The sequence below is a fragment of the Pseudorca crassidens genome, chromosome 2 (assembly GCF_039906515.1).
Source record: "Pseudorca crassidens isolate mPseCra1 chromosome 2, mPseCra1.hap1, whole genome shotgun sequence".
In the NCBI taxonomy this organism is placed as follows: Eukaryota; Metazoa; Chordata; class Mammalia; order Artiodactyla; family Delphinidae; genus Pseudorca; species Pseudorca crassidens.
This window is the reverse complement of record NC_090297.1, coordinates 113283143-113298105: the sequence shown is the minus strand read 5'-3', so window position 1 is coordinate 113298105 and position 14963 is coordinate 113283143. Positions and strand designations below refer to the sequence as shown.

Here is a 14963-nt window from a genome sequence, read left to right as displayed (position 1 = left end):
CTACAAATAATTTCGTTTCTTTTTATGGCTGAGTAATATTCCATTGTATATATGTGCCACATCTTTATCCATTCATCTGTCGATGGACACTTAGGTTGCTTCCATGTCCTGGCTATTGTAAATAGAGCTGCAATGAACATTGTGGTACATGACTCTTTTAGAATTATGGTTTTCTCAGGGTATATGCCCAGGAGTGGGATTGCTGGGTCGTATGGTAGTTCTATTTTTACTTTTTTAAGGAACTAGATCTGCTCCTGTTACTCCCTTCTAGAAAACCTTCAACAGCTCCCCTCTGTAAAGAATAAAATCCAGAACCTACCCTAACCTTTTCCTCTGTCCTTGTACTTCCTAACATGAATATGTTGTTTTAGTTTTGAAAACCTTTGATATACCCTATCTCATTTAATTCTCACAGCAGCTCTCTGAGATAGGTAGAGCAGGGCAGGTGAGTTATCCACATTTTTTAGGTGGAGAAACTGAGACTCAGTGAGTTTGAGAGAGTTTCCTAATGTCCACCAGCTGTTAAGTGGCAGAACCAGGACGAGAACCCATGTCTTTTCAGTTTTATCTCTTGTTGACTCCTCTTGTCTGGCCCTTTCCTCTTTTCTCCCCTGTGATGCACTGACAGCCTCACCAGATTCGCTGTGTTCTTGACCTCCTTCTGTGCCTCTGCTTATGCTGTTTCCTCCCCCTAGCATGTCCTTGCACAGCACAGCTTCCCATCAGAATTCCACCCTTCCCCAGACTCTGGTTAAATGTCTCCTCTCTGATTCCTCCTTTGGCCATCCCCTCAACCAGATCTACTCTGTAGTTACCAACACATCCTAACATGCATTTTCTTGTTTAGTGAATGCTTCGCTGCTTTGTTTACAGAATTGGATTCTAGAGATCTGAGAGATGGAAGGCTTTAGGAGCTTAACCAGTTCTTACAGCCAGGTTGATGTCACTCCCTGCTGTAAGTGCACGGAGAGGCTAACACCTTCCTACTTCATTTAGCCTTTGTTAAAACTGTGAAACTGTGGGTTTAACCCGAACATACATGCGTTGTGGAGGTTACTCAGAACACTTTTGATGGTAAGTATGTGCTTACGATATTTTGATGTCTGTAAAGTTCTTTTGTGTGTATTATCTGATTTCATCTTTCAACACATATTTATTTGAATGTCCACTATGTACTGTGTTCTGGAGCTGCTGCATGCTCTAGAGAATAAGAGACAATGACGTTTATCATTAAATGAGGAAAGTAGACATTAAACAATCAGGAAAACACCCAAATAACTAGTTACTCTTGAGTTAGACATTGCAAAGGGAAATTTCAAGGGAGACTCAGCTTCTTGGGTATCGGAGAGAGCTTCGCTGAGAAGAAGCATTTACGCTGAACCATGAAGAATGAGTGTGAGTTGGCCTGGCTGAGGTGGGAGAGAAGGCCCCTAGGTTTGGAGTATAGTGAGCAAGGTGGGGGGCAGCGGGGGAAGCACAAGAGATGAGAACCTGCCAGGCCATGCAGAGGATTTGGAACTTTATACAAGGACAGCGGGAAACCACGGAAGGGTGATGTGTGTTCTAAATTATCTTTTGAAGAAACCCCCCTGACTGTGTGTAGAGAATGGGTGAATTCTAAAGGAGTGGAGGCTGGAGGAGATGTGAGGAGACCAGTTGTTCTAGGTGAGAGGTGTCTTCCAACAGCGTGTGACAGGAAGGGGCAAAAGTAAGTGGATTCCAAAAATAATAGTAGGTAATATCAGTAGGAATTGGCGGTTGGTTAGATTTGAGGGGGTGTCAAAAATAACTCAGGTTTCTGGCATGAGTGACTGTGTGTGGCCCTGTTTCCTGAGGAGGAACTATTTGCTCAGGAGCCAGGGTCAGGCTTGGGCTGAGGAGATTGATTTCAGTGTGAACATTTTAGCTTCGAGGGATCCGTGATGGTGATTTGGTTCCGCCAGTCGCCCTTTGAGGAAAGTGGAATTACCCACATTTGTTACTGAGAAACTGAGACTTGGAGAGGTTGAGTGGTTTGCCTGAGACTACACAGTGAGGACAAGGCTGAGCCTGAGCTGGAGCCCATACTTTACCCCTAAAGCTGTGCTTTCCAGACCATACCACATGGGCCATGTGCTACCCTGTCAGCCTACCAGTTCTCTGCCTCCACACAACCCCGTCTGCCAAGTTGTCTGCCCTGATCGTCAAACAAGTCCCCAAGCCTCTTGTTCTCCAGGAGTCCTTCATGGAAGTGCAAAGGAGAGCTTTCCTGGCTCTGCCCTACCTAGAATTAGAACACACCAGGAGTCATCCCCACTTTTCCACGTATTGTTCACTCACTCAATCTTGTACTGTTCCGCTCACCCCTGACACATGTTGAGTGTAGGTCACCCAATCTGGACCTGGACAAGACTTCAGAAAACACAGTAGAGCCATTTGCATAGGACTTTACACTTCCAAAGAACTTAACAAACATTACCTCTTTGATCCTCACCTCAGCTCTGGGAGAAAGAAAGGACGTGTACATTACTTCAGCAAACATTTTGGAGCAGGTGCCCACCACGCACAAGACGCTTTGCTGGACCTTGGCCGGTGTTACAAGGATGAGTAAGATGCCGTCCTTGTTCTCAAGGGGTTTAAGGTCTACCAGGGAAGATAGATGATAGACTAAGAAGTTAAGGAACTTGTTTTGAGAGTTCCTCAAAGTTACTGTCCTCTAAATAAGGAATCACTTGGACTGCCTGTTGAAATAAAAATAGTATTCATACCACAGACCTGCTGAGTTGAACCCGCAGGGTTAGAGCCTCCAGTAATGCATATGCTGCTCCTCAGCTAGTAAGTGATCCACTTGAGATGTGAGCCTCTTCTGGCTACGTTGCCTACTTTCCCACTCCATTGTTCTGCCCTCTGCTTTTACAGATGAGAGAATTGACACGTGTAGAAGTCAAGTGGGTAGTGGCCCACAGTGAATTAGAGACAGAATTGGAATTAGCACCTGAATTTCCCTGATTTCCAAGCCCAACGCTTTTTTCTGCAACATCATTTAAAGGGTTAACTCTGCACTCTGGTTCTGATTGAAACCACTGCTTTTACTTGATCTGTACCCTTTTTTCCCTCTTAATGTCTTCAGTTATATAAGCTCTTAGGGAGCATTTATGTCATATTCTGTCAGCAAGGATTGTCTGCAAACTGGCCTCTTTTATTTACTATAGGGATGTGCTATGTTTCCAGCCTCAGACCATGGGGAAAATTCTACCCAGAGGCAGAATCCTTGGAAAGTTAGGGTGCCAGGAAGCTGCTTAAAGCTCCACCCTGGCAGATAAGGGAAACCAGACCAGTAGGACCAGGTCAGGGTTCAGTGAGTGTGGACTTTATCTAGAACTAAGGTCCTGGCAAGGTAGCTCTTTCCTGGTTACTACTCCTCGCTTTGGGCAGGGATTCAAGAACATTACTTTGCCCCAGACTCAAAACACCTAGGTCAGCCTGTGTATAGTGTACTTTTTATATCTATCTGTCTATCATATGTGTTCTATATCTTTATATACATGTATTGCATATATGTATTATGTATTTGTATCTCATGTATATATCATCATATATATTATATATGTGTGCACATGTAAGATGTATATATTATATGTGTGTTTGTATATGCGTGCATGTGTGTACATATGTATGTAAAAAAGAAAATAGAGAAAGCCCAGTAAAGACCAATTAGGTCTGCATACGGGCACAGGTCATATAGCTTTTTGTTTAGGAACACAGACCTTGAAGTCGGTTACTTAACCTCTGTTCACTCATCCAAGAATGGAGATGTACTACCTGCCTCACCAGGCTTTTGTGATGGTTAAATAAGATAATGTATGTCAAATGTTTAGCATGATACCTGGTAGCTAGTAAGAACTTAAATAATTATTATCACAGAACAGGGATATTCTCGGCTTTTCCCTCATTTACACATTTGTGGTGGAGTGGGGCTGAGGATGAAGAGACCTCCCATTGGAAGGGGCTGATACCACCCAGCTTAAGCCAGTTGTCACCATATGAGACTAAAGCCCCAGTGATGCCAGAACTTCTGCCTTTTCAAGAGAAACCAGAAACCTGTATTTTTAAATATGAAATTGCCTGATTTTTAAATTTTTTAACAATTAATTTTAAACACACATATATATATATATGTGTGTGTATACACACACACACACACACACACACACACACACAAATACCATAGGCCAACAGCAGGGAATTGTGGGCTGGTACCAGTCTTCAGCTTTGCTGTCTGGAAGGTCACCAGAACTTTCCCTGCTTCCTCACACACCCTCTAGGCTAGGATGAGGAGGCTGTTTCACCATGTATTTGCAGAGCGCCCATCCTGTGTCTGATGCTGGAGAGCATACCAGGAAGAACACCCTGTAACCATTGCCCTCTGGCAGAGAGGCAAGACTAACACAGCAGATGATAGGGAGCAGTGTAGGAAGGAGGAACATTTGTGAAAGAATGTGGGCTGCATTGTAAAGAAAAGGATGAGGAAATGGAAGATTTCTGGGAACTGATACGGAGTTTCTTTGAGGGTATATTAAGTGAGAAATCAAAGTATAAAAGGTGTAGGATACTACCTGTTGTGGAAGCAAGAAAGGAAAATAAGAGTATTTATATGTGTTTGCTTAGTTTTTACAAGAAGAAACACAGAAAACCAAAAACAAATGAAAGTAGTTACTTGGTAAGGAGTGGGATGAAGGGACAGGGACACTTCTGAATATACCTTTTAAATTGCATTTTGAGTTTTCAACCATGTAAATGTTTGACAGATTCAAAAAACAAAATTAAATAAATAAGCCTGAAAAAGCAAACCCTAAAATTACAGACAAATATAAAAAGAAACCTAGGGACTTCCCTGACGGTACAGTGGTTAAGACTCTACGCTTCCACTGCAGGGGGCGCAGGTTCGGTCCCTGGTGGGAGACTAAGATCCCACATGCTGGATGGTGCAGCCAAAAAAAAAGTAACCTAAATGCATTTCAAATTGATAACATAAAGAAGAATTAATCCAAAGTAACTTTCACACACAGTACTGGCTGTATACCTTTAGTGGGATATAGTCTAAGGACAGAAGGAATTGCAAGGAAATGCTGAACTTTGCTTAATAAGTTTGCTGTTGCCGGTGTTACTGATGTAGGAACTCTGAAAACAGTATTTGATGTATTACAGAAGAGAGCAAATGAGTAAATGTATTACTGTTGTTTGTGAACAAGGTTCTCACTATGGGAAAAGGAAGATAAAATATGGAGTTGGGGAAGATGAGGAAGAACCCTGTAGTGTTGGAGTCGAACAAGATTTTATTGTGAACTCACAATTTCTTAATCAATTTATTTCCTGGCTCTGTCCATTGAAAGGGCCTAGAAGCAGTGACAGCTTAGCAGCAATGAGCACCTAGCATCCAGATCTTGTTTCTAAATACATTTCCTACTAAAAGGAACCAGGGCTCCTTAGAGAAATGTTTGAGTCAAAGTCTGACATAGGGAAAATACAAGGTGAGCCTGGAGTATTTGTGTGTGTGTGCCAGAAAATAAGGATGCACTCAAAGACAGATAGTGACCTTTAAAGGACACAGCTGGCTAGTAGAAGCTCCCACCAGCCAAACTGGGACAACTTTAACATTTTTTTAAAAGCAGTAATGGATTATAATGCATTGCATTGGGGGGAAAAAATTCGTGAGTTCATAGCACTATTCCAGAAAAGGGACAAAATGACCTTCTTTACAAGTTTGCCTGCTAATAGATATAGAAGGAATGATAGAATTCCTTCACCTCATCATGCTGCCCCTTCAACTTTAATGTAGGTTTGAAAATTTTCCCAAAATGCCATTTTGCAGCCACCAGTGCAGTAAGTGGTTCAGGCCAGGATCATCAATGGATAGTAAAACTATTGGGTGGGAAGCTGTTGGACAACAGGATATTCACCAGTCTCAAAATATCACCCCACAGATTTCCCACTAATTCAAATGGGAAACTATACTTTTACCATTGAGAAATCTTAGGAGCACCAACTTATCTAAGTAATCAAACATAGGATCACCAGAAATGGGCAAGTTATGCTACATCACTTATCTAATATTATTTTAAAATGTTTAATCTGAATCTAATCCTGAGGAGACAGGCAGATCTGTTACAGGCCATTCAATAAGACAACTGGCCTGAACTCTTCTACATGTCAGTGTTAGGAGAGACTAAGAAAAGTGGGCAGGCAGGGGGTGATATTCTAGATTAAATGAATCTAAAAACCATGAATGAATGCAATTCTGAGATCTTTGACTGGATCGTGTATTGAGGCAGTTGGGGAACAACTATGTAGGAGATTAATGAAACAATTAGGGAAATTTGAATAGAGACTATATATTAGATAATATTATTATTTTTTGTTTTTATTTTTTGGCTGTGTAGGGTCTTCGTTGCTGTGCACGGGCTTTCTCTAGTTGCGGCGAGTGGGGGCTATTCTTCGTTGCAGTGCGCGGGCTTCTCATCGTCGTGGCTTCTCATCGTTGTGGCTTCTCTTGTTGCGGAGCATGGGCTCTAGGCACGCGGGCTTCAGTAGTTGTGGCTCGCGGGCTCCAGTAGTCGTGGCTTGCGGGCTCTAGAGTGCAGGCTCAGTAGTTGTGGCTCACGGGCCTAGTTACTTTGTGGCATGTGGGATCTTCCCAGGCCAGGGATTGAACCCGTGTCCCCTGCATTGGCAGGAGGATTCTTAACCACTGCGCCGCCAGGGAAGCCCTAGATAATATTATCGTATCAAAGTTAAACTCTTTGGGTGTGCTGATGGCATTGTGGTTATATAGAATTCCAAGGGTCTTGGGGGACATATGCTGAAATATTTAGGGGTAAAATGTCATGATGTGTGCAACTTTCAAATGGGAAAAAGTGTATAATCATAGAAAGATAAAGCAAGTGACAAATGTTAATTGGTGAATCTAGATGAAGGGTATATAGGTGTTCATCATGCTGCCCCTTCAACTTTAATAATAGGTTTGAAAATTTTCCCAAAAAATGTTGGGGTAAAAGAAATGTGAGCTGCAGTGGCCAGGGAATACTTCATGGAATCAGTGCCGTTTGACCAGAGCCTTGAAAAAGGAGTAAAGGAGGGATAGAGAGGAAAAAGGATGGAGGGCTTCATAAAGCAGAGGTGAGAATGAGCACAGAATCTTTTAGGATCCAGTAGAGGTAAGGAAAAGTGAACAAGTAATAAGAGTGAATTTGAAAGGTACTTGGATCCACTTGATGAAAGGCCTTTAACACCAGGCAGATGCACGCACATCCGATCATATAGAGAGTAAGAAGGGAAATCATAGGTTCTTGACCGGGGGGGACCCAAAGAAATATTGTTTGGGAAAGTTAGTCCCTTGTGGTAGAATGCTGGAGGGACTGGAGAGTGAAAACAAGAGGTGGTTTTTTTTGTGGTTTTTTTTTAAGTCATCTAGACTTGAGGCAATGGACATGTGGCTTAAAGTGATGGATATCAGTGATAATGTAAAGGAAGGAGCAACTCTGGGAAAACATAAAAGGACTTACCAGTCTCCATAACTGACTGGATAAATATGGGGGTTACTGAGAAGTTGATTCAGAAGATCTATCTCAATGATGCTGTTTAGAGAGCCACAAATTTTGCGAGAACTTCTCTACTCTCCTGGGCCTTCTCCATGCCCATCAAACTTAGGCTGATTGGAATCTGACCTCTGCTGCCCAGTTTTGATGGGAATATCATCAGGAAGAGGGAGAGCCCACCATTAAAGTCTTGATCTGCTGGTACAGGCATTTCTTCCTCCTCTAATTCAGTGGTAGTTTTTCCTCCTTTAAGCTCTCAAAGAGAAAACAAAATTTTTTTTGCATCTGTTAAAATTATACTTATGTTGTAATCCCCCATGTCCTCCACTGTCACTGCCCTAGCCTGTGATTTTTTTTTTTTTTTTTAGAGGAACTTTCAATGGCTGCTGAAATGATCCTTGTCTTTGCCCCTAACAGTCCTCTACAGCCAGGTACACAAACCTTGGCTTCATGTGCCTTGAATTACGTTGAACAGCTCACAACCTAGCTCAAATGCAAAAACCAAACCAGGTTAAGTTACCAGACCATTCCTTCTAAGCTTAAATGTGGGCATAGGAAACCAGTTTCCTGCAGAGTCAAGCAGAACAAGGCAAGGAGGAGGCCCAAGCTGTCCCAAGACAGAATGGGCTTTCTCCTGAAGTAGTAAGGAGGGAGAAGTGCAAGCCCATTCTGGGTAACCCAGGGGTGGGATGTTGTGGATCAAGCCAAAGACAGCAGATGAGCAGCTGGAATAAAAAGCCTTTAATAGTTCATTCTGAGAATCCCTCACCGATGTGGGGAGTGGAGCTGTTGCCCTTCAGTGTTTATACTAAAGTTCTCTATGTATATCTCATCCATTACCTGCAAGTGACTGTATCTTATTCATTTTTGTACCCCGTAGTGCCTGGCATAGTATGTAGTGCGGCGCTGTGCAATTGAACTTTCTGCAGCGATGGAAGTGTTTTATTCTGCACTGTCCTGTATGGTAGCCACTAGCCATAGTACAACTGAGAAACAGAATTTTAAAATTTAAATATCTACATGTGGCTAGTGGCTGTTGTATTAGATAGATAGCACGGGTCTGGAATCTAGGACTTCTTTTTTTTTCCATTTTATTGAGGTATAATTGACACACAGCACTGCCTAAGTTTAAGATGTACAGCATAGTGACCTGGCATCCATGTATTGCAAAATGATTACCACAGTACGTTTAGTTATCATGCATAGATTCTAGGACACTTACTAAATGATGAGCTAAGTTGAATCTTTACCTTGGATGAGGAGGTGGGGGGTGGCAGGGCATGATGGACTAGGGTAATTTGAAGAAAGCCAGAACTTCTGGAAGTTCACCTTCTTGTCTGGCTGCCAGGTGTAGTAATGGGGAGTAGAGTGAGAAGAATATCTAGGAAGAAGGAACAGTATGGGCAAAGACAGGAGCCGGAAACCATGGCAAGAGAAAGAACAGTGAAGAGCAGGGACCAAAAATAGGACGGAGCATTCACTGTGTCAGGCACGGGGTGCTGATCAACAAGACCACCCTGACTTCGTGGACCTTACGGCCCTACGGACAAGCGCACAAGCAGCTCCACTGATTGTATGCAGTAAGGATAGGTACTGGGAGCTGTGGGAGACAGCGGAGGGGCATCAGGCAGTACTTCCTTTTCGATGCTGTGCCTAATGGCTTCGCTTGAAGACAGGGTGACCTTTCTCCCAAGTACAATGGGGAAGCTCTAAAAGGTTTTAATCAGCAAAATGGCACAGGTAAATCTGCATTTTAGTAAGGTGGTTCTACTGCATTGGCCAGTTTCCACCCCGGGTCCTTCTTAGCTTGATTGTGGTTTTTCTTTTAAACCAACCACCTCCAGTGTCTTGTCTGGTTTATGTCTTGTTTCGTTTTTCTTCCCTGCTTCCTCCTTTCCTGCGTCACTCTCTCCTGGGCCCCACGCTCTCTTCTTCCTTGATGTCCTTCTCTCTCTGATCCAAAGATCAGCCAGTAAAAAGCAGTCTCACCTGTCCAGGTAAGTGGGGTGCCAGGGTGAAGGGGGAAGAAGACCCCTCTTTTAAATTTAAAAGTTATTTATTTGTACTGTGTTGTATTTATTATTTGAATAGTTAGTACCTTCACATGACTCAGAATTTAAATGGTACAAACAAGAAGATAAGGAAAAGATTCCAACTCCATCCCTTTGCCCCGGCACAGTTTCCTTCCTCAGAGGCAACCAGTGATCTATGTTTTCTTTTGTACCCTTTCAGAGGTATTTTACACATTTTATATATATGTAAGCAAACATATAAACAAATCGTTCCTTCTCTTTTACCGTCTACATAATTCTGCATCTTCCTTTTTCCACTCAACAGCATGTCTTGGAGACTATTCCTTATCATATGTAAAGAGCCCCCTCATTCTTTTATATGACTGAATACTGTGTCATTATATTGATATACTGCAGTTTATTTAACCAGTCACCCCTTATGAACACTTAGAGTCTTGGCAGTGTTTTGTCACTGCACACAGTGCTTACATGAAGCCCCTTCTACATAGTCATTTGCTAGATACGAATAGGAGACATCCTCTGGAGGGGCAGCAACTATTGATTAGGAACTGGCAACTTGTACACTTTTCTGAAAAGGAGAGGCATAGCAATGATCTGAGCTTCTCCTGTTCCTGCAGGGGCCCTATTATTCGATCTGGTTTGGTGATCCGTGGTACCTTGAGGTTGTAGGGCCTTAATAGTTTCTAAGCAGGGTGCCTCAAGCTGGCGGTAGGAATGGGGTTGCAATACTACCAGCAAACAGACCAGATTCCTGTTCTCCCATGATACACACAAAATAAATGGAATTTCAGAGGCTTGGGTCATCATTGTACGCCTCCTTTCTAGAACAGGGTACAAGCTGCCAATTATCCAACAGGTAAAGTTGCCAATTACCCAACTAAAGGCCTAGTTACCCTCCTAGAGACACTTGTTTTGGAGAGGGACGAAGAGACGAAGCTAAAGTGAGAGTGTCTCTGATACAGCCACTGCAGTCCTCTGCTGTGTCCCTGCAGGCTTCTGTGTGTTTGTGACCCTCCCATCCTTGCCTTCCAGTCCCCCCTTCCTTACAAATCATCACCTAAAACTAACTAGCTGTTTGTTTTTTTCTTGTCTTTTTCTCGCATTCATTTTCTCTGCTGCCTCCGTTCTGTTCCATCAGCCCCATTGCAGCCTGGTAAGACCCAACAAGCATGTATATTTGTTCACACCCTGTTCTTGCTATTGTCTCTTTGTCTCCTGACTCCAGGAAGGGCTATTTCCCTTCATGCCTTGCTGGGTATTAAAGAGATCATGCTTGCCTTGCCAACCTAGGATTCCAGATAGGTGATGTTGCCAGTGGGGTAGATGTGGCTGATCTCCCACCAGATTGAGCGGGTTACAGGGTGAGAGGGTCGGTCTCTTGTTACCCAAGACTCAGGGCCCCTTTGACAGAGCTTCCTTCTGCTACAAGGCTGGTCCCTCCCTGCCCAATTCATTGTTGTGCTTTTCTTACTCTTTCTCCAGGTTAAGTAGCCTGTCTTTGGGAGATTCAGCACCTGAACGCAAGTCCCCTTCCCACCACCGCCAACCCTCCGACACCTCTGAGACAGCAGGTAACCTTCTCAGGGCATTAACACGTAGACACAGAGGTGTTTACTCATACAGACAGATCTGTATACCCCAGATGTAAAACAACTTAGCCTTTATATTGAGCTCATAATGTGTGCTAGGTATTGTGTTATATGTTTTATACAGATTACCTTATTCAGTCCTTTTATCAATTGTGGAAAGTAGATTTTATCATACCTATTTTATGGATGAAGAAACTGAGACACAGAGTGGTTAAAAAATTTGCCAAGTGTACAGGCTTGTAGGAGACAAAACCAGGACCTAAAACCAGTTGAGTTTTAACTCTAGAATTCATGCTTTCTCCATCACAGGAAGCAGTCACACATACCTGCAGACGTGCACGATGTCTAGTACATGCCCACAGGGATGGAGTCAGTTAGGAGTTATAGTCTCTCTTTCTTTTTTCCTACGCTCTGCATATGGTTGTATGTGTGACAAACAGGGTTTTCTCTTGTCATTTATCCTTCCCTGGATTTTGACAAGGGGCCAGCCCTCAGTCACCCCACGTGAGTTACCCAGCTCTGCAGGACCAGCAAGCACTGGTGTCCCACCTGCTGTATTCATTGGACGTAATTTGATGGAAAACTTCCAGTCTCACTTAGGCTTCAATCCCAGGGCTGCTTCTCTGTAACACTAGCCTTCAGGCTGGAGTTGGCCATGCCCCTTCTTCGACCAGTCTCACCCAAACAGGCCTAAAAAGACAGACATACATGAGAGAGACAAACATCTCAGCACCTCAGAGAAAGGAATTTCTTGTATAGCATACAGAGTAGATGACCGGGTTTTGTCGATCCCTGAGGAAGGCAGGCATTGCAATAGTGTGTGTGGGCAGGAAAAGTCTGGGGAACCTGGAAAGGCTTTCTGGAGGAAGAAACACACTGGGACCTCCCTGGGTTGGTCTGGCTTGTGTGCACTAACTTTCTGATGACAGTTCCTACCGAACTCCCTTCTTTCTCCTCCTTACCTCTCACCAGGTCTCGTTCAACGCTGTGTCATCATCCAAAAGGACCAGCATGGCTTCGGCTTCACCGTCAGCGGGGATCGCATTGTTCTGGTGCAGTCTGTGCGGCCTGGTGAGTGTTGCGTCCCTGCCACCTGCAGTGTACAGTTCTTACAAAGCCACCATGTATGCGACAGTGCCATAGGACTTGAAGGACTTGCATGTGCTTTCTCTGGAGGCCTGGGCATCCTGGGGCATGAATGATTCATTCTAGAACTGGTTCCCCAGGGGCATCTGGGGAAGTCTCCACAATGCTAAGCTTCCAGGCAGAATTTCTAGGGATCACACTCCAGGCTTGTTTCCCCTGTTGGAAGTGTGAAAATGGCAGAATAGCCTTCAGGTCATCAGGCTGGTGCCTGATTGCCCTCCAGGGGAGCTCCTCGTCCTGGGTTGGAAGATGCCGTGGAGAAATCGAAGACCCGCTTTCTTCTTTCTCACCTTCACATGACCTTGCTCCGTGCACGAATGGTCACTGTGCTGCAGCAGTTCACAGTTGAGACAGGCACACTGGTCTAAATGTATTTGCAGATATATTAACACTAAGTAATAAATGACCTAAAGATGTGTGTTGGACAGTACGTGGGAGGAAAGGGTGTTTGTAAGTTTGTATTTGGGTAGTTGGTGGTTCGAAGCTAAGTATTTCCCTTCTGATCAGTTTAGGAAGCCTCCTTAGAAGAAAATAGGATTTCAGGAGTAGTTTGAAAGATGGCCATGGAAAACACATTGGCAGGATAGAAATTTGGTGGGAAGGGAGGGCATTATAAGCAAATCGATTGAGTAACCAGTGATGTGTGAAAAAGCTTCAGATATTTCAAAGCACTATCATACGTTAGGTGGTAGAATCATTGTTGTTAAGTGACCCAGACTGAAGAAGATGATCAGGAAGGAGATGGGAGTAGGGGAGAGTATGAAGCAAGTATCCCTAACACAAGCAAGTATCCGTAACAGGAGTGAACTTCAGTGTAGCCAGTGGGATTGGGCCTGGCAACGTGGTGCGTCATAGGCTTGAAGAAGAGTACAAGGAAAGGGGTAGGGGGCAGGCCAGCATTTTCCCACTAAGAACAGTGCAAAATGGGAAGGAAATATACTTACATAATTTGGGAGAAATATTTGGGATTTATTTAATGGGAAAAGTGAAAAGAGTATTTCAAATTTATGACCAAAATGAGGTATGTGGATCATACAGGGATATAAATAATTATAGCTCCTTATGTTTGGTAGTTAACTTTTGTCAGTGAGAGGTTTGTTTTTCATATCCTAGGGTAGAGCTCTGAAAAGATACTTTTATTCTTTGCTTCCATATTCTCTCAAGGTTCCTGGACTAGGGTGAGACAGAGCAAGTGGGACTGCCAGTAACTTGTACTTTGCCTCTATGGTCTGTTTGATACAAAAAGTATGGGGACCCCCTCCAGTGAAGTGTGAGTTCAGCACTCTTCCAATTTTGCCTCCTCTCAGACCTGGAGAGGAAAGAACAAAATGATGGCTTGCAGTAAAATACGAGTTTTGAAAAATCTGTGTATGTATGAGTACTTCGGGCAGGAGAGAAGAAGAGACTTCATTTGGATTGGCATTGAAATCACAAGAGCAACAAAGCAGTTGTTGTCTTTTCCAGATTTTAGGCTTCTCAGTTCACTGTTTCTCAAAGTGTAGTCTGTGTTCTGCCTACATCAGAATCACCTAGGCCCTTAGGATGATTGAAATCCTCATTCCGGGGCCCAGTCCCAGAAGTACTGAATCACTTGCTAGCAAGGGGGTCAAGGAATATGCTTTTTAACAAGTTCTCCTGGTGAGTCTCATGCTTACTGAAGTTTAGAACTTCTGCTCTAATTCCGTTACTCTGAAAAGTTTAATTTCTTTTAATCCCTAAGTTATTAGAAGTCACCTCATGTGTTTCATACATTCAGGCAAAATAGCTCTTTCCTCTCCACCTTTAGTTTCTAGATGACAGTGTAAAAGAGAGTTTTCAAGCTACTTGCAAGTACTTTTCCATAAATAGCACACTTAAGGTGAAGGTAGTCTGGGTCCCAATACTGAAAAGCCAAATTGGAATGTAGTCATCACTGTAATTTCTCTTTTCAGACTAGAAACATCTAGATGTGCTTTGTCGGAGTTTTGTTTTGATCAGATGAATGCAACTTACAGATTTAAGGATCATCTTGGGGCAGATTTACAAGAAACATAATTTTTATGCTTCTCGTGAACTTCTTTCTTTTTTTTTTAATACGCTTTCTGAATGAACGTATTTTAAATATTTATTTATTTATTTATTTAGCTGCATCGGGTCTTAGTTGCATTACGCGGGAACTTCCATTGCAGCTCGCAGGCTCTTCGTTGTGGCACACAAGCTTCTCTCTAGTTGTGACGTGCAGGCTCCAGAGCACGCAGCCTCAGTAGTTGCGGTGCACAGGCTCAGTAGATGAGGCATGTGGGCTCTGTAGTTGTGGCACGTGGGCTGTCTAGTTGAGGCAGACGGGCTCAGTAGTTGTGGCACGTGGACTCTCTAGTTGAGGCACGTGGGCTCGGTAGTTGTGGTGCGTGAGCTTAGTTGCCCCGTGGCATGTGGGATCTTAGTTCCCCACCCAGGGATCGAACCCGAGTCCCCTGCATTGGAAGGTGGATTCTTTACCACCGGACCCCCAGGGGAGTCCCTCATGAACTTATCTCATCATTAGTGTTTCTTATGCTTCCTGGGTATAACTTAAACTAGGACTCTAACTTATTTAAAACTACATTTGGCCTTCCATATGCGCGAGTTTCGCATCTGAGAAT

At 43.5% G+C, this 14963-nt stretch overlaps 1 protein-coding gene across 6 annotated transcripts in view; it reads left to right on the top strand.

The window, feature by feature from the left end:
- ARHGEF11 (Rho guanine nucleotide exchange factor 11) overlaps positions 1-14963 on the top strand; it is a 111707-nt gene that overhangs the window by 51734 nt on the left and 45010 nt on the right. For 5 of the 6 annotated variants that reach the window (XM_067728250.1, XM_067728252.1, XM_067728251.1 and 2 more), the window contains exons 2-5: positions 9539-9571; positions 10746-10760; positions 11090-11178; positions 12169-12267. In XM_067728250.1, coding sequence (XP_067584351.1) covers positions 9539-9571; positions 10746-10760; positions 11090-11178; positions 12169-12267 — 236 coding nt within the window. The remainder of the gene's footprint in view (positions 1-9538; positions 9572-10745; positions 10761-11089; positions 11179-12168; positions 12268-14963) is intronic. The other variant, XM_067728247.1, reaches the window with a different exon arrangement.